At 39.5% G+C, this 20,171-nt stretch overlaps 1 protein-coding gene across 8 annotated transcripts in view; it reads right to left on the bottom strand.

Annotated features, from left to right (window-relative positions):
• Positions 1-20,171, bottom strand: part of LOC146809887 (manganese-dependent ADP-ribose/CDP-alcohol diphosphatase-like) — a 286,591-nt gene that overhangs the window by 48,014 nt on the left and 218,406 nt on the right. For 4 of the 8 annotated variants that reach the window (XM_085616737.1, XM_085616739.1, XM_085616738.1 and 1 more), the window contains one exon: positions 13,286-13,351. The exons of 3 other annotated variants lie outside the window; for them this stretch is intronic. In XM_085616737.1, the coding sequence (XP_085472863.1) occupies positions 13,286-13,351 (66 nt within the window). Of the gene's footprint in view, positions 1-12,425; positions 12,484-13,285; positions 13,352-20,171 lie in introns of those variants that run through there. One more of the 8 variants, XM_085616745.1, reaches the window with a different exon arrangement.

The following is a 20,171-nucleotide window of genomic DNA, read 5'->3' as shown; positions in this document are numbered from 1 at the left end:
AAAGTGGTATTAAGGTGTGGCAAGAAACGCTGTGCACTTGGTAAACCAGCCTATGAAGAAGGAATACTATCCGAAACGCGTCGGCTACATCCCACTGTGTGTTGAGGCCTGAGGAGATTGATTGCATCTAGAGTGCGCTTCGCTGAATGGGCAACTTGGAGCAGAATATTTTCACGGTAGCCCAACCGTGGACAGCGCAACACCGCACATGCAAGCGGGCCATGGGGCTTGAAATCACGTCTGGCTCCTTGGGGGAAGCGAGATTCATCGCATCCAGAGTGCGCGTCGCTTGTGGGCAACTCGGAGCATCATGTTTTCACGGCAGCCCAGCCGTGGAATGCGCACCACCGCATCATAACAGCGGTTTGAGGGGCTTGGAATCACGTCAGGCACCCTGGGAGAAGCAATACCCAGCAATAGAGACCCAGCACACGATGGGGCCCATTTGAGGGTTTGATTTGGGGACCTTACCTATGCACACAGCACCCATTTGGGTAGAATGAACTGCACTACAACTCCCATAAGTCCTTGGAGAAAGCTCATTGGAGCAAGCCTATCAGAAGGCAGAAAGTGGTATTAAGGTGTGGCAAGAAACGCTGTGCACTTGGTAAACCAGCCTATGAAGAAGGAATACTATCCGAAACGCGTCCGCTACATCCCACTGTGTGTTGAGGCCTGAGGAGATTGATTGCATCTAGAGTGCGCTTCGCTGAATGGGCAACTTGGAGCAGAATATTTTCACGGTAGCCCAACCGTGGACAGCGGAACACCGCACATGCAAGCGGGCCGTGGGGCTTGAAATCACGTCTGGCTCTTTGGGGGAAGCGAGATTCATCGCATCCAGAGTGCGCGTCGCTTGTGGGCAACTCGGAGCATCATGTTTTCACGGCAGCCCAGCCGTGGAATGCGCACCACCGCATCATAACAGCGGTTTGAGGGGCTTGGAATCACGTCAGGCACCCTGGGAGAAGCAATACCCAGCAATAGAGACCCAGCACACGATGGGGCCCATTTGAGGGTTTGATTTGGGGACCCTACCTATGCACACAGCACCCATTTGGGTAGAATGAACTGCACTACAACTCCCATAAGTCCTTGGAGAAAGCTCATTGGAGCAAGCCTATCAGAAGGCAGAAAGTGGTATTAAGGTGTGGCAAGAAACGCTGTGCACTTGGTAAACCAGCCTATGAAGAAGGAATACTATCCGAAACGCGTCGGCTACATCCCACTGTGTGTTGAGGCCTGAGGAGATTGATTGCATCTAGAGTGCGCTTCGCTGAATGGGCAACTTGGAGCAGAATATTTTCACGGTAGCCCAACCGTGGACAGCGCAACACCGCACATGCAAGCGGGCCGTGGGGCTTGAAATCACGTCTGGCTCTTTGGGGGAAGCGAGATTCATCGCATCCAGAGTGCGCGTCGCTTGTGGGCAACTCGGAGCATCATATATATATATATATATATATATTCACTTAAAAAACCATAGGTTTCACACGTTATAGTTAGCTGTACATTTCACTCGTAAAAAACCAATGAAATTCCATTTTATAGTTAGATCAGGTAACTATAACTTGCGCGCCCACAATAAACTGATGATGACGTCACATATTACATCACTCATGACATGGTCAGTGACATCACTCATGACATCAATGATGACATCTGAAATTACACATTGTGGATTGCGGTCGCGCAAGTTATAGTTACCTGATCTAACTATAACGTGGAATTTCATTGGTTTTTTACGAGTGAAATGTACAGCTAACTATAACATGTGTGAAACCTATGGTTTTTTAAGTGAATTTGCAAGGTTTTGTAAATGATAATTCCGAACTATAACGTGTGTGAAACCTATGGTTTTTTCAGTGAATTTGTACGGTTTTTTAAATGCTAAGTTATGTATTTATTTTTTATTTTTTTTTCTGGTTTTTCACTGTGCGCACACCCGCACTATATATATATATAAAGGATGGGTGACCGCAAAAAGAAACTCCGACAACTCGAATCAAAGTACATTATCAGATTTCGAACAAGGAACCTGATGGGGATGAACGTTGACGAAGAACTCTATGTTCACCTGTAAAACAAAATTCACTATCATGTATAACGTCAAGCACATGCGAACAATACTGGACAGACTCTAGCAACTCACTGTAAGAATGTACGATCTGAGAAGAGAAAAAGAGAAAGGAAAAGTGAGGGGATAACAAGAAACTCAATTCTGTGGGAAATCAGGCTTGAAAAGCCTCGGCCCGGACAACTATCCAATTGTTTTGAACATACCAATCATAAAGACAATAATGGTACTATACCATGATCTTTCTGATTCCATCATAATTCCATCATAATTGCTTAGATCCAATTGTTAAATGCGTTTGTACTACACATTAACAGCCGTAATACACGGATGATTGACACACATGCATAGCACTTAATATACTGAGTCACCATGACGTTAATTGCTTTTTCTTATTCATTGTTATGCTAGTTTATGATTGGATACCATCACAATCACATTCGTAAAATGCCGGTGTTCATACAACCCTAGAAATTTATGTATAATTTGTTTTGAAGTAAAACTGTCACAAGGTGTTCTGTTTTAGATATACTGCATACTACAAATCCCAGAATTCCATGGGTTATGTTTGGTTAGACAGGAAATGACATAAAAACAGTTGCGGAAAGTAGTGCCACCTATCGTGAGCAAGGCCGTTAGGCTGAAACGCGTTGGTGTGACAGACTAGGCTCTGTTAATTAAATAAATAACTTACAAGGTTCCAGAGTGCGGGTGTCCTTTGTTTCAAAAATTGTTCCTGGCCATTGGCTTGGCCCAACACCCTGCACCCGCTGCTGAGCGATCCGGTTAAAGCCACATTGAAGGAAAACTGCAAATAAATCCGGACGCGCCCGATCGAGACGAAACGCCAAACAAACACTGGGAACCTGCTGGGTGAAACGCCGAGAGACGGGGCAGAGAGCGCCGCCTACATGGGAGCTTCCCCACCGGGTAAGTGTTAAAGCAATGTGCAATCAGTTCACGGCACTGTGATCTTGATCGAAGCGACTTGAGGGTGTTACATTGTGTAAACCGGCATCGCACTGAAAATTGAGAGCGTCGATCCGGTTTCAAAAGACACCAAGGGGGAACCTCGTAACATTTTCTATTCCTGATAATTAGCCCGCACGAAATAACACGGAAGGGTTAAACTCAATAAAACGCTATTTTTTCACATTACACCGGCACAAACTCACAGAACGGATCTAAACTCAAGATGGAAGCACGCAAAGTGAAACGCGCTTTAAAAGCTGCTACAATGTTTCAACCAGGCGGTGTTGGGGATAAGTCGGCACAAGCTAGCTCAAATAAACCGAATGATTTTAATCCAACATTAAAACAACTCTTCACCCAGATTGAAAAACAATACAGGCGTGAAATTAGCAAAAGCTGGGAAGCATTGGCACTACAGAAACACCTTGAAATCAATAGAGTCCCACGCGGATTGAGGATCTTCACTATGCCCACACACCCAGACACGAGAACAGACATGCTTGAAGAGTGGGGTGCCAATAATATGACTTGCAGCCAGAACATGATGCGGATCTTGATTAAATACGCCGAAATGGACCTTGAGGAGATACATACAATGATCAAGGAACTTGAAGCTAAAATTCTACTAAACAATAAAGAAGACGTAGACAAACTACGCAAAGAAATGGAAGATCGCTTAGAAAAGTATGAAGAAGAATTCGAGCAGCGCAAACAAAGAAAATTTGCACGCGATGAGGCTGATTACAAACAAGGCCGAATATTAACATTTGCCAAGAGATTTGATGTACTTAAAATGAATCATGCTAAGAAACCTCTACAACCTCCAGGAGAAACGGAAAGCGAATCAGACATCAGCGGGGGCGAAAATGAAACCACAACTGGCACAAACATACCAACCAACATTACTTTTTTAGAGGAAATGCGCCTTGTCAACCTGGACCAGAATCTATCTCGGACCCAGGGGCAAGGCAGAGGCAGAGGAAGAGGCAGAGGGTCTGGAAGAGGCAGCACAAAGTATTCAGAAGCCTCAGGAAAACCCGACGATCCCAACGTAAGAAGACAATACTCACTCAGGAACCGAACCAAGAGAAACTAAACAACGACAATCTAATAATCAATTTATCGGACTATGTACTTACAGAAACAGAGTCTCAAGTGTTGAACAAAGGCCTTTCCTTCTGCCCACAAAAACATTTAGATTACACTAACACCAAAATAGATATGTACAAATTTGTGCGCAAATTGAAACTGACCAAAATACATGCCCTTAAAACATCGAGCAATCAAATCGAAAGTCCCCAGGACACCACCAAACAGACTCAAAGTGATTCATCATTAACGATAGAGGAAATCCCACATCTTAAAAATCTATACGTCCTAGCAAATGACTCAGATAATGAGGATACCACTGAAATCGAAATATTGCAGAAACTAGGAATTTATTTATTTATTTATTTATTTCGCGATTTTTATTGCGCAAACAAATACCCGAAGGTGTCTCGGCGCATGTGACAAAAAACGAGAGACCAAGCCGCAGGATTACTGATTGAACAGCCATGTCTTTAAGAGCCTACGAAAGCTTATCAAATTGGGGGCAGTTTTTATGGTGAGTGGCAAAAGGTTCCAGAGTTTAGGTGTGGCAACCAGGAAGCGCCTGTCTCCCCAGGTTGCCGTTCTGGTGCGAGGTAACGGAAGCAGGCAGGAGTTGGCGGATCTCAGCTGTCTCTTGGGGCTATACAACTGGAATGCTTCAATCAGAAACTTTGGACCGACGCCATGCACTGCCTTATAGGCAATGCAGAGGGCCTTGAATTTAATGCGGCCCTCTACTCTTAGCCAATGCAGGTGACGAATGGCTGGAGTAGTTGGCTGGCGGCGGGGGATGTCAAGAAGAATTCTTGCAGCAGCATTTTGTATGGACTGCAACTTAGATAGAACGAGTTTCTGAGTATTAAGGAAGAGGGCGTTCCCATAATCGATTTTAGAAAACACTAGGGTAGAGACCAGGGTCTTCCCAGCTGAGGTGGGAAGGTAAGGCAGTATTTTCCTAATTTTCTTTAAAATTAGAATTGACACCAAACAACATGTGCATAGTGGACTAAAGAACAAATCGAAATATTGTCCACAGTTAACACCAGGCAATAAAATAGACTCCTTTTCAGAAGTGATCATGAACGAAATCGAGAAAATAGAAAAAACAAGGAATAACAAAATCAGAGAAAATATATCCAAAAAAGAAAATCAAGCCATTCAAAATCTGGCAAAAAATCAAGATATAATCATCAAGCCCGCAGACAAGGGCGGAAACATCGTGATCCAAAACACCAGTGATTATGAGAAGGAAGCATATCGTCAATTAAATGATGCTGATAAATACACTAAGTTGACAAATAATCCAATGCACAGAATGATTGAAGATGTAAAAAGTCATCTTAATGAATGGTACGAACACAATTTGATTAATATCGAAGAATAGAAATTTCTCTTAAAGGAAAATCCCACAATCCCCACCATTTATTTCCTACCAAAGGTTCATAAAACACTAATCAATCCACCCGGGAGACCGATTGTATCATCATGTGACTCACTGTACGAGAACATCTCATCATACATAGACTGCTATCTCGCACCCATGGTCAAAAATCTAACATCATACATCCAAGATACAGGTGATTTTCTACGGGTCCTTTCTAACACGGCATGGAATCCATCTTATCTCATGGTAACGATCGATGTAGTATCACTCTATACATCCATTGAACATATAATTGGCATAAATGCTTGTGCGTACTTCCTGAGACAAAGGAATATAAAAGAATTGGAACATTCAGCTATGTTACTCGCTATGATCCAAATGTGCCTGAACAATAACATCTTTTTCTTCAACCACGAGATTTACCATCAATTGTGTGGTTGTGCCATGGGTATTTCCTTCTCACCCAACTACGCCAACCTCACCATGGGTTGGTGGGAGAAGGAGATAGCCTGGGGCCCGCAAAACAACTGGGCCCTCGAGAAAATGATTTTGTGGTCACGATACAGCGACGACTTATTCTTAATCTGGAATGGAAGCAAAGATGAATTCATGCAATACTTCAACACACTTAATGATAACAACATTGGACTCTCTTTTACATGTACCACTAGCCAGCAAAAATCGGTTTCTTAGATATTTCAGCATACATTCAAAATGGACAAATAGAAACAACACTCTTCAGGAAAAAGACTGCCACAAATAGCATTTTGCATGCAGAAAGTTTCCACCCCAAAGCACTACTGAAAAGCATTCCCTTTGGAGAATTTATCCGTATGAAAAGGAACTGTTCTACAAATGAGGACGCAGAAAAAGAAATCCTGAAGGAGACTAAGCAAACGTGGATACAAAGCAAGAGATCTCAACAAAAGCATGGAAAAAGTTAAAGCAATGACTCGAACAGACATTCTTGTCAAAAAAAGTTCACATCCAGTAAACAAACAAACAATTGAAAAACAAGAAACACCGAGACTAATTTTGACATATGGCAAAGAATCTTTCAAAATAAGACAAATTGTCCAAAAACACTGGCCAGTATTACAACAAGACCGAGATCTGGCTAGAATCATTGGAACAAAACCTGCAATCTCGTACAGGAAGGCACCCTCGATTAAAGACATAATAACTCAGAGCCACTTTCAAACACAAAAAGAAAAAGGAAAAAATTGGCTTGAAAAACAACAAATTGGCTTCAAAAGATGCAACAACTGTAAAGCCTGCAAAATCGGAGTTAACGTGAAAATTATAACAGACCCAGAAGGAAAAACCGTTAACATTGAGCAAAAAATCACATGCACAACGAAGTTTGTAGTGTATGCTATCCAATGCAACTGTGGTATGATGTATATAGGCAGCACCATCTGTATGCTAAAAAAACGCATCTTGGCACATATCAGAGCAGTGAAAAACAAGGATCAGACCTATGCAACTGCCAAACATCTACTCACATGCCAGGAAGGCAATTGGCGAAACATGACCTTCTTTGGCATTGACACAATAGCGAATAATGAAATGATGAGTGACCGCAAAAAGAAACTCCGACAACTCGAATCAAAGTACATTATCAGATTTCGAACAAAGAACCCGAAGGGGATGAACGTTGACGAAGAACTCTATGTTCACCTGTAAAACATAATTCACTATCATGTATAATGTCAAGCACATGCGAACAATACTGGACAGACTCTAGCAACTCACTGTAAGAATGTACGATCTGAGAACAGAAAAAGAGAAAGGTAAAGTGAGGGGATAACAAGAAACTCAATTCTGTGGGAAATCAGGCTTGAAAAGCCTCGGCCCGGACAACTATCCAATTGTTTTGAACATACCAATCATAAAGACAATAATGGTACTATACCATGATCTTTCTGATTCCATCATAATTCCATCATAATTGCTTAGATCCAATTGTTAAATGCGTTTGTACTACACATTAACAGCCGCAATACACGGATGATTGACACACATGCATAGCACTTAATATACTGAGTCAACATGACGTTAATTGCTTTTTCTTATTCATTGTTATGCTAGTTTGTGATTGGATACCATCACAATCACATTCGTAAAATGCCGGTGTTCATACAACCCTAGAAATTTATGTATAATTTGTTTTGAAGTAAAACTGTCACAAGGTGTTCTGTTTTAGATATACTGCATACTACAAATCCCAGAATTCCATGGGTTATGTTTGGTTAGACAGGAAATGACATAAAAACAGTTGCGGAAAGTAGTGCCACCTACCGTGAGCAAGGCCGTTAGGCTGAAACGCGTTGGTGTGACAGACTGGGCTCTGTTAATTAAATAAATATCTTACAAGGTTCCAGAGTGCGGGTGTCCTTTGTTTCAAAAATTGTTCCTGGCTATTGGCTTGGCCCAACACCCTGCACCCGCTGCTGAGCGATCCGGTTAAAGCCACATTGAAGGAAAAAAAATAAAAAAAAATATATATATATATATTACCTACTGGCGGTCGCCAGTAGGTAGTTATAGTTAGGACCGTGTTTCCATAGGAAATCTCAAAATTCTATTTTGAATAACTTTGGCGCCGGTTGACGAATCCTCGCAAAGTTTTCAAAACTAATGGGGCGCTCCGCTCAGCCCCTACCCTGAAAGTTTCGGGGTGATTCGTCAAGCGGGGGCTGAGAAAAAAGGGGGGTCCCAAAACGCATTTTCCCCATGCATTTTTCCATAGGGACTTTAGTCGCAGCTACAGCCCGAATGGCTGAACAGAATTATGTGAAATTTGGCAGAGAGGTAGCCATAAGGTCCATGAAGTGCCTTTTGCAGGTTTGGTGTAAATCTGTTCAGTATTTCCTGAGAAATTAGCATTTAAATCAATATATATATCTGTACGCGCGCAGCGTGCGCGCACTGAGCAAGTACTGTGCGCGCACCCTGGCGTGCGCGAGCGCACTTCTGATTGGTTGTTAGATGTCAGTAAACATTCGAATCGGTGGAAATCAGGAATCGGCGGCCGCCATTTTGTCTCTCGCATAAAGAGGGGGTGATAAACAAAGGGGGAGAACGTGAAAAGGGGGCAGAGTGGGGAGATATTGACCCACTAGGCATTGTAGGGGGGTCACAGTAGGACTTTGTAGGGCAAAAAAAAAGATTTATATTTTGAAAAAAAATATCGCCGAGTGCGCGCACCCAGCGCGCACCCGAAAAATTTTTAAAAACAAAAAAATAATGAAAATTCGCAATTAAGTGAAAAGATATAAGGTGGCTCTAAAAAGAGCCCTTGTGTTCATTGTGTGTTTTTTGGTACCTACAAGTAAGTACCGATGCAGAGTCTAAAGTTCAAGAGGAAGACTCTGTTGCCTTCATCAGTGAAGTGTACACCATCTCCTCTATATATGTCTTGCATGTTGTAACGCAAGTTGTTGTGGTATATAGAACCCATACCATAGTCTCTGAGGAAAGCAGAAATAGATTTGTTGACGTGCTTCCTTGCTTTGTCAATCTGCGGACAACATTGGTTGGACCAGTTCCACTTTTGCCTTTGGCATATGTTAGAATATACAAAGGCAGTTTGTGGAAAAAGCGACATCAATTGCACAAAGGTGTCCTTAATAAGCATTTCCAGACCTACCCCAGTTAAAGTGCCTAGGTCATTTCCACCACAGTGCACAATAATAAGGTTAGGCTGTGGGAGATGTAGAAAGGTTTTCACCAAAGGCATTAATTGGTGCCACTTTAACCCTCTCTGACCAATCCATGTAATGTCTACATTTGGCAAAGCAAGGTCTCTCACCATACCTCTTTTTTCTGCAAATTTTTCACTCCAGAAGACATAGCTGTGACCTACAATCCACACTGTGAACATCTTCCAAGGAGATCTGGATGCACTCAGGAGGTGTCTTTCAGTAGAAAGGCAATATGAAATGAAAGACAGTTGAAAAATGGAGGCACACATAGTTTTTTTTATAAAAAGAACTCATTGGCTGTTTCAAACCATTCTACACTAAAAACTAGGCTGTATGTTTAAATTTTAAAAAGCATGTTTTGTATTGGTTCAGAAAAATGTGTTACCAAAGAACATTACTATGGATTTGCTGTTAGGTTTGAAAAGTCAAGCACTCTTGCTCTTTGGATATGAAACATTGTCTGCTGAACTTCTGACCTCTCTCTTCACAGCAGTGTTCCATGACCTGTTGCTATGGTAGCAGGCAGGAGACAAGTTGGGGGAAGGGTACATTTGGAAAGGGGTTGAAGTTTTCAACCAATAGAAATGTGTGATTTCATTTGAAAAAAAGTGGGAAGCACTGAGATTTGAATTTAACATGTATATGTGTGAAAAAAGAGAGGGAAATATTGCCATTTACTGGTTCTGGAGAGAGGAGAGAGGTGTGGAGCTCTGATATTCTGACTCTGATAGTCTGCTGTTTGAGTGGCACATTTCTTTCTCAACTAACTATTTTAAAAGGTGAGTTATGAGTTTGAGAGGGGATGTATGTGGTGATTTTTGAGATAAAAATTAGAATTGTGAATCTTCTTCAAAAGTTATGTTTTACATTTTGAGGTTTGTGAGATATTTAACTGTTTTGAACTTGTAAGATATTATGGAGTATGTTTTCACAATAAGTTTATGTGTACTGGTAAGAATGAGGAATACTGTTTTGTGCCTACCATCAAACCATGAGTCTGTGTGCAGAGAAGAATTGTTGACAGAGATTTAATTTGCGTTGCTGTTGAAAAGTAAGACTTGCAGTTGAAAGGAAAGGACAGCTTGTTTTTAATTGTGATGGTTAGGATTTAGCAGAAATCACTTTGAAAGAAAAGAGAGGAAAATGGCAGCACATTTGAAATTAGCATTAGTTCTGTAAGAATTGGTGACCCAGGAAAGGGGCAGCCTGTGTTTTGTGCCAACCAACACAGCATGAGTCTGTGTGCATATAGGAATTGTTGTCTGAGATTTAATTTGTGAAGTTGTTGTTCTGTAAGGATTGCAGACCCAGGAAAGGGGCAGCCTGTGTTTTGTGCCTACCAACACAGCATGAGTCTGTGTGAATATAGGAATTGTGGCCAGAGATGTATTTTGTGTTGCAGTCGTTTTGTAAAACATGCACTTGCAGGAAAGGGACAGCTTGTTTTCTTCAAATGTGGTGGTTAGCAGTCAGCAGAAATCACTTAATTGCAAATGAGAGGCAAAAGCTAAAACATTTGAAACCAACAGGGTAGATTTTCCTTTCAAAATAGCAAAGGCACAGGTATTTGCCATATGTTCAAAAATGAAAATAACCCTTAGCACACATGCACTGTTACATACATCCCAGCAGTCTTCATGCAGTTTTGGAAGTCTCTTTGCTCATCTGTCTTGCACCAGACAATACACAGTCTCCAGAAACACACTATTGGCACACACGCAGCAGCTTCTCCCACACTCCCAAGTGTAGTACTCAGGTCTGTGTGGTGTTTCAGATAGCACTGTGTAACGCAAACACATTCAACGTCAATAAGGCTCATTTCCTTTGCTCTAGTGTAGTCACTCACCCAGAATGCACATGCTCATGGTCTCAAGGAGCTGTTAGGACATGTGCTCTTTTCTGCCTCTGTGATCTACAAGGAAAATGTGTCAGGCTGTAACACTAATTATCACTTGCTCTACCATAGTAGTAAATGTGCTTTGAAATTGCTAATCAAATTCTGTTTTCTGCTTAGAAGCACTCTATGAGGCTGTGTGCATATAGGAATTGTGGCCAGAGATGTAATTTGTGTTGCAGTTGTTCTGTAAAACATGCACTTGCAGGAAAGGGACAGCTTGTTTTCTTCAAATGTGGTGGTTAGCAGTCAGCAGAAATCACTTAATCGCAAATGAGAGGCAAAAGCTAAAACATTTGAAACCAACAGGGTAGATTTCTCTTTCTAAATAGCAAAGGCACAGGTAGTTGCCATATGTACAAAACTGAAACTAACCTTTCGCACACATGCACTGTTACATACATCCCAGCAGTCTTCATGCAGTTTTGAAGTCTCTTTGCTCATCTGTCTTGCACCAGACAATACACAGTCTCCAGAAACACACTCTTGGCACACACGCAGCAGCTTCTCCAACACTCCCATGCGTAGTACTCAGCTCTGTGTGCTGTTTCAGATAGCACTGTGTAACGCAAACACATTCAACGTCACCAAGGCTCATTTCCTTTGCTCTAGTGTAGTCACTCACCCAGGTTGCACATGCTCATGGTATGAAGTAGCTGTTAGGACATGTGCTCTTTTCTGCCTCTGTAATCTACAAGGAAAATGTGTCAGGCTGTAACAGTAATTATCACTTGCTCTACCATAGTAGTAAATGTGCTTTGAATTTGCAAATCAAATTCTGTTTTCTGCTTAGAAGCACTCTATGAGGCTGTGTGCATATAGGAATTGTGGCCAAAGATGTAATTTGTGTTGCAGTTGTTCTGTAAAACATGCACTTGCAGGAAAGGGACAGCTTGTTTTCTTCAAATGTGGTGGTTAGCACTCAGCAGAAATCACTTAATCGCAAATGAGAGGCAAAAGATAAAACATTTGAAACCAACAGGGTAGATTTCTCTTTCTAAATAGCAAAGGCACAGGTAGTTGCCATATGTACAAAACTGAAACTAACCTTTGGCACACATGCACTGTTACATGCATCCCAGCAGTCTTCATGCAGTTCTGAAGTCTCTTTGCTCATCTGTCTTGCACCAGACAATACACAGTCTCCAGAAACACACTCTTGGCACACATGCAGCACCTTCTCCAACACTCTCATGTGCAGTACTCAGCTCTGTGTGATGTTTCAGATAGCACTGTGTAATGCAAACACATTCAACGTCACCAAGGCCTCATTTTCATTGATCTAGTCTAATCACTCACCCTGTAACACATGGTCATGGTCTCAAGGAGCTGTTAGGACATGTGCTGTTTTCTGCCTCTGTAAATGATAAGGAAAATGTGTCAGGCTGTAACAGTAATTTGGTACTATTCAGGAACACTGTTTTGTTCCAAAAAACATAGCATGAGTCTGTGTGTATACAGGAAATGTGGGCAGAGATTTCATTTGTGAAGTTGTTGTTCTGAAAGAAATGCAGTCCCAGGAAAGGGGCAGCCTGTGTTATGTGCCTAAAATGACAATATGAGTTTGTGTGCACACAGGAATTGTGGGCAGAGATTTAATTTATGAAGTTGTTGTTCAGTAAGAATTGCAGTCCTAGCAAAGGGGCAGCCTGTGTTATGTGCCTAAAATGATGGCATGAGTCTGTGTGCGCACAGGAATTGTGGGCAGAGATTTAATTTGTGAAGTTGTTGTTCAGTAAGAATTGCAGTCCCAGGAAAGGGGCAGCCTGTGTTATGTTCCTAAAATGATGGCATGAGTCTGTGTGCGCACAGGAATTGTGGGCAGAGATTAAATTTGTGAAGTTGTTGTTCAGTAAGAATTGCAGTCCCAGGAAAGGGGCAGCCTGTTGTCTTTACACAAATTATCCCTTAGCACACATGCACTGTTACATACATCCCTGCAGTCTTCATGCAGTTCTGGAAGTCTCCTTGTTCATCTCTCTTGCACCAGAGAATACACAGTCTCAAGAAACACACTCTTGACACACACGCAGCAGCTTCTCCAACACTCCCATGTGTAGTACTCAGTTCTGTGTGATGTTTCAGATAGCAGTGTGTAACGCAAACACATAAAAACATCATCAAGGCCTCATTTTCTTTGCTCTAGTCTAATCACTCACCCAGGTTGCAGATGCTCATGGTATGAAGTAGCTGATAGGACACGTGCTCTTTTCTGCCTCTGTGATCTACAAGGAAAATGTGTCAGGCTGTAACAGTAATTATCACTTGCTCTACCATAGTAGTAAATGTGCTTTGAATTTGCAAATCAAATTCTGTTTTCTGCTTAGAAGCACACCATGAGGCTGTGTGCGCACAGGAATTGTGGCCAGAGATGTAATTTGTGTTGCAGTTGTTCTGTAAAACATGCACTTGCAGGAAAGTGACAGCTTGTTTTTTTTCAACTGTGGTGGTTAGCACTCTGCACAAATTAGTAAATCACAAATGAGAGGCAAATGGTAAAACGTTTGAAATTAATGAAAAGCTTAAAAAATATTTTAATGAATTATAATTACAAAAAAGATTTTTTTTTAAGTTTCTTGCAGGTATTGTTGAGCAACAGTGAAAAAATAAAAAAATGCCTTTAAGGACAAGAAAGAGGAAAGAAAAGCAACCACAAGTATATCTGGACAAAACTGGGAAAAAAAAATAGGAGGAGAAGCTTGTGATGGAAAAAAGAAAAAGTCTACTGGTAAGCAGAGTAGAGATTTCTTAAAAAAGATCTTCAAAAAACAAAAAAATGGCAAAAATAAATGTAAAACAAAGAGCGTTTTATGTACAAAGCAACAACAGAGTCAACAGCAAAAAAAAAAGCTAATGTACAATCAGAAGTATGTAAAAATGATTTAACACGAAAATTAGATTTTAAAAACATTAGTCGAAAAATGTTTCAGAGAAGAGTGATGTTAAATTTGCTAAAGGATGTGAAAAAATATAAGAAAAAAACAACATTTATTAAGAATTTTTTTTTTATAGAAAATATTGTAAGTAAGGCTTTGGAAATAAAAGAAAACTTTTTATTCTAATTTTGAATAGGATGCGTAGATTAGATAAATTAGTCAATGCAATGAAGTCACAAAGCAAAAGGAAAAGAGAAGTGAAAAAAAGTAACTTTTGTAAAGTGTTCTTGGGAGAATGGAAGCACAGTTCAAGTACTGAACCACTTTTTAATGAAGAGAGTTATATTCAAAGTAATAGTTTGTTGCATGCAGTTGACACCAATGGTAGAGCATATGAAGTTAAGGATGGTTGTGTGATGGAAAAAGAGAAAATGGTCCCAAGAAATGAGGAAGAAGTAATGGCTGCTGAGGCTATGGGGAGACGTCCAAAAGCCCCAGTGTACACTTGGAACTGTAGTAGTATTTGTACTGTGCGTCAGGAATCTATTGATAAATTACGTGACTTTCTAAGAGAATATAGTAAAAAGAGTGTAAAACAGAAGATGAAGGTGCTTCAAACACTAGATCCATGCAGAGTGAGAGAGAATACTGGTTTGCAAGGACATTCTCTGGCTTGTCTATCTAGAAAAGTGTGTAAAAGTGTTTTTCATCATTTTAGGATGCTGGCTGTTCATCATACTGAAATGAGAAAGTTTGTGAGAACATTGTATTTTGCTAAAAGTCCAGCAGTAAAGTTGAATGAGTTGAATAATGCTCTGTTCCGTGGATCTGTATCAGATGTAGTGAAGGTTACTGATGAGATTCAGTTTTGTTACTTTGGTCCAGAACAAGAAAGTGCAGAAAAGGACACAGTTAATGAGGAAAATGAGGAACAGAATGTAGAACTCATTATTACTAAAAAATTTTGAGGAAGAAATGACAAAATTTACTATCATCTCTAATGAAAGACCAAATATTACTTGTATTTGTTGCCGCAGAAGCCATTATAAAATTCAAACAAGGAATGTTGATCTGTATAAAAAAAGTGAAAATGAAGATAATTATAAGTGGAAGGATTTTGCAACATATATATTTCTGGAAAATTGTTTTGAATTGGGTGAAGATCATCGTATTTGTAAATACTGTTATAACAAGTTAGAAGAAAATAGAATGCCGACCAGAGCTGTACATAATAATTTAGAATTGGATGCTATTCCTGCCGAACTTTCTGATTTAAATACATATGAGTCTATACTCATTCAATGTGTTCATCCATTCCAGACCATAGTACGTATGGAGCCCAAAACTGGTAAATTACCTCCTTCAGATTTACTGAGAGGTTTAAAAGGAAGAGTGGTGTATTTGCCCTTGGATTTGAAAAAAAATATGGAAACTATTGATGCAGATACTTTGGAAACTGAACCATTAGTTATTCTGGTTAATGGTGTACCTACAAAGAATAAGAAGATTTGGCAGGAGCTGGTAGATGTACGGAAAGTACAAAGAGCAAATTTATATTTGAAAAGGAATAATAAATGGTATGAATCAATTTATATAGATGAAGAAGAAGAAGATTTACAAGAAGACACAGAAACACCAACTGGACAAATTGAAAAAGTGGACAAGTCAAAGGAAGAAGAAATTTATGAACATTTTAGCATACATCCTCTTCATTCAAAAGAAGTTATGGGAGACACTATTGATCTGTTTCAGATGAAGAAAGCAAAAGGAACTCCCGTGAGTGTATGGGAGGAGAGCTTGGAAGCTCGATGTTTTCCTCAGCTGTTTCCTACAGGAAAAGGTGGACGATACGATGAACGCCCAGAACAGATTCCAGCTTCTGAGTATCGGACTACAAGACTATATGCTGAAGATTCAAGATTTCGTCAAAGTATTCCTTATTTGTTTCATCTTTTATTTGAAAGCGACTTGTCTGCATTATCTTATGCAGTAAATCACATTTTAAAAAGTGGAGTACATCTACATAATGTGTCTGCTAAGGATTTTATGGAGAAAGTGCAGCACCGAGATGATCATTTGGAAACACAACTGATCAATCTGATGGCTTGTCAGCGTGGGACAAATGAATATTGGTACCGACGCCATGGTGAATTAAAATGCATGTTAAGGAATTTAGGAACTCCTACATGGTTTGTAACCCTAAGCTGTGCCGAGTATGCTTGGGATGATTTATTGGATTTTCTACGCGAGGCAAATTCAAACATTAAAAACATTGAATACAAGACAGCAGGAGAACTGTGCTCATTGGATCCGGTTAATGTTTGCAGATATTTCAATCATAGATTTGAGGCTATGATGTCCTTCATCTGCAATAAAAAAAATCCACCTCTTGGAGAAGTAGTGGATTTCTTTTGGAGAAAAGAGTACCAGGCAAGAGGTGCTCCTCATATTCATATGCTGTTGTGGATCAAGGATGCCCCAAAATTTGGAACAGATGCTGATGAAGCAGCGTTATCTTTTATTGAAGAATATGCAACATGTGCTATACCTAATAGCACAGAAGAGAAAAAGTTAAAAGAACAAGTTTTACGTTTCCAAAGTCATCGGTGTGGAAAATACTGTCGACGGAAGTACAAGACCAAAGATAAATTCGACACAAAGTGTCGATTTGGATTTCCTAGACCTGTTCTTTCAAAAGGAAGAGTCAACAGTTTTATGTCAGCTGTGCGACATACTATAACCAGAAAATCTCCCAAAAATACATACAACCTAAGAAGAAAAGAAGAGTCAAAATTTATAAATGACTTCAACCCAGTCATTTTATCCATGTGGAATGCTAACATGGATATTCAGTATGTGGCAGACAATTCTATTGCTGTTGCTCGGTATGTCACATCTTACATCACTAAATCTGAGAAAACAGAATTGAAGGAAATGTGGGAAGAGATTTCTCACGAGAAGACTGTCAGTAAGAAGCTGTACAGTTTCAGTTTAAAGATGTTATCGCATCGAGAAATTGGATCCTACGAATGCTCAGATAGGTTATCATCTGCAAGTCTTTACTCGAAATCCAGAAGAATAATTTGGGTCAGTTTAGGCCTCGCAGGAATGCGAAATCGGGTACTGAAATCTGTTGGAGAAATTGAATATTTGGCCGAGAACGACCCAGAAAGTACAGATATTTTGAAAACAAACATGTTGGACACATATTACCCAAAAAGAAATCATCATCTTGAGAACATGTGTCTCTCTGAAGTGCTGCAGAACTACATTTTTTCACGGAAAGCCACAGAAGACATCAACAATGGAAAATATAAAGTCATTGGTGAGGAAGGATGTTTGGTGAAGCAAACAAAAGGAAGTTTGATAAATCACAGGAAGCTGAGTTGCGACACTACTGACAAAAAGGAATTTTACTACTTGGCTCTTTTACAGCTGTTTAAACCATGGCGTTCAGAGGACGAACTACTGGGAGAATTTCAAAGCTATGAAGATTCTTTTAATGCTAGCAAAGACAGCATAGAATGCAGTACTTTCACAACTTATGTCCAAATGTTAAATGAAGAAAATGAACAGGAAGCAAAAATTGCAGCTGAAGTAGCTAGAGACAGTTCTCAAGACAGCCAAAGTTCTGGAACACTTAGTCAAGATCCCCTAGGACAACCAATCGTAGAAAATGAAGCTGCAGTAGCCATGACTGAAGTAGAAACGGCTATGAATCAAGCACAGGAAGATTCAATCGACTTACTAAATCTGGAACAACAACTGAATGAAGAACAAAAACAAATTTATGAAGAAGTCACCAAAAAAATTGATCATGGATTACTACATGAAAAAAAACAGTGCTCATGCACATCATTTGAACCAATCAGGATGTATGTGAGTGGACAAGCTGGAACTGGTAAAAGTTTCTTAATAAAAGTCATCAGAAGCTACCTACAGCAAAAAACAGCTTCAAATTTGTCTTGTGTGGTAACTGCTCCAACTGGGTTAGCAGCCTATAACATAAAAGGAATTACCTTACATCGCTTGCTAATGTTACCAGTGGAGCATGAGAACAAAATAGAATACCACAAGCTAACTGGAGAAGCATGCTTCGAAGTTTCAAGAGTGTTGAAGAAGATGCAAGTACTCATTATTGATGAGGTGAGCATGGTTACAAACTTAATGCTTGCCTTTGTGCATTTAAGAATGCAACAAATTCTTAAGAGAGACTATGACGTGTTATTTGGAGGAAACACGTCATAGTTTTTGGAGATCTTTTACAGCTCACTCCAGTTAAAGGACAACCAGTGTTTAATACTGTGACACATGAAGACACGAAGAAGTCATTAGGAAGCATTGGTAATGCGAATATTTGGTCATTCTTTGAGTACAAAGAACTCACTACCAATATGAGACAAGCAAACGACGAAGATTATGCAAGTATTCTGAAAGATATCAGAATTGGACTACTCACAGAAGTTGGCAAAAAAGCATTACAGAGTAGGATGCTACATAATTTATTTCCAAATGAAGAAATAGTTGCAGAGAAAATATACAAGAACATTGCTGAAAAAAATACTGTAATCTGCTTAATGCCAACACTACATGAGTGCTCAATATTCAATGAGGAACTTTTGAAATTGGAAAAGGAAGAGATTAAGAAAATGGAAGCAGAGGACAAAATTCAGCATGAAAGAATTACTTTTACATTAACAGGCAAACTGAAAAATAAATTGGATTCACTAGAGAAGAACATTTCCAAAACAGCTGGATTAGAAAAAAATCTATATGTTTGCATGAATTGTCGAGTGATTTTAAGGAGAAATTTGGATGTAGAAAAAGGTTTAGTGAATGGAGCTATGGGAAGAGTTGTGGGTTTCATTAATTATCAGAAAAAAGAAGGAATTGAATGTTTAAAAATAAAATTTGATCAGATAGAAGAAGTTAAAGACATTTGTCGTTGTTCAGTTCGTTTCATGATTGTGAAAGACTTATATGAGCGTAGAAAGCAGTTTCCATTTTCTCTAGCATATGCTGTAACTATTCACAAGTCTCAAGGATTGACTGTAGATAGTGCTTTTGTAAACATTGGTTCTACTGTGTTCAAAGAAGGTATGGCATATGTTGCTCTGTCACGAGTAAAAACATTATCTGGTTTATTTATGATAGACTTTGATGACTCAAAAGTTAGTGCTGATACAAACTGTGTAAAGGAGTATAATAGATTAAGAAGAACCTATGCTCCTCATTTAGGACAGTATCCTGTGATTGAAAAACATGTTGTTTCTCGGAAAAGGAAATTTGAAAATATCTGTAATGTGGATGAACAGAACAAAAAAAAAAAAAAGGACAGTGATGTGATAGCAAGGAAAAAGAAAAAGGACAGTGTTGAAGAGGTAGTTGGTTGCCATTTTGAAAATAGCTCTGGTGTCAACTGCTATGCAAATGTAGTGCTGAATGTTGTATTTTATCTTGAAAAGTTGCTAGAACAGATAATAGTAAATGATGGAAAAAGATTGTGTTCTCTGCTGAGTCTCCTTTATGAGAAGCTGAGCAATGATAAAACTGAAATAGAAAGTGCTACTGATGTTAGAAATCTTTTAGATGTATGTTGTGGTTCTACACAGTTTAAAGAAAATGTCCAGCAAGATGCACAGGAATTCTTAATATATATTTTGAGTGTACTTGAAGATGAAGGAGTAGAAGTAGAAAACGTATTTGTTGTCTGTTACAAATGGGAACATTGCTGTGAAAACTGTATGAACACATGTAGTAGTAATGTTGATTCAGAAAGGTTCATATTTTTACCATTACCACAAAGTAAATCAGTGACTTTTAGTAAATTAGTTAAAGATGCCAATCACAACATGGAATGTTCTGAATGTAAATCTGACATGTTTTCCACGTTATTTTTAGAGAAATATGGTCAGTATGTAATTTTAATGATGCAACGTTGTAGAGCTGATGGTTCAAAATTGGATACTTTAATAAAGAAGTTTACAGGACAACAATTATCAATTTCTAGAAAAACTTTTGTTACAGTTGCAATAATTTTTCATGAAGGACCTACTGTAACTTCTGGACATTACACAGTTTATCTTAAATGTGAAAAAGGCTGGACACTGTGTAATGATTCCCAATTGATTTTCAAGCAACGTTTGCCTTATGATTTACCCAATTGTTA

The sequence above is a fragment of the Triturus cristatus genome, chromosome 7 (genome assembly GCF_964204655.1).
Source record: "Triturus cristatus chromosome 7, aTriCri1.1, whole genome shotgun sequence".
NCBI lineage: Eukaryota > Metazoa > Chordata > Amphibia > Caudata > Salamandridae > Triturus > Triturus cristatus.
This window is presented reverse-complemented; position numbering and strand designations above follow the sequence as displayed.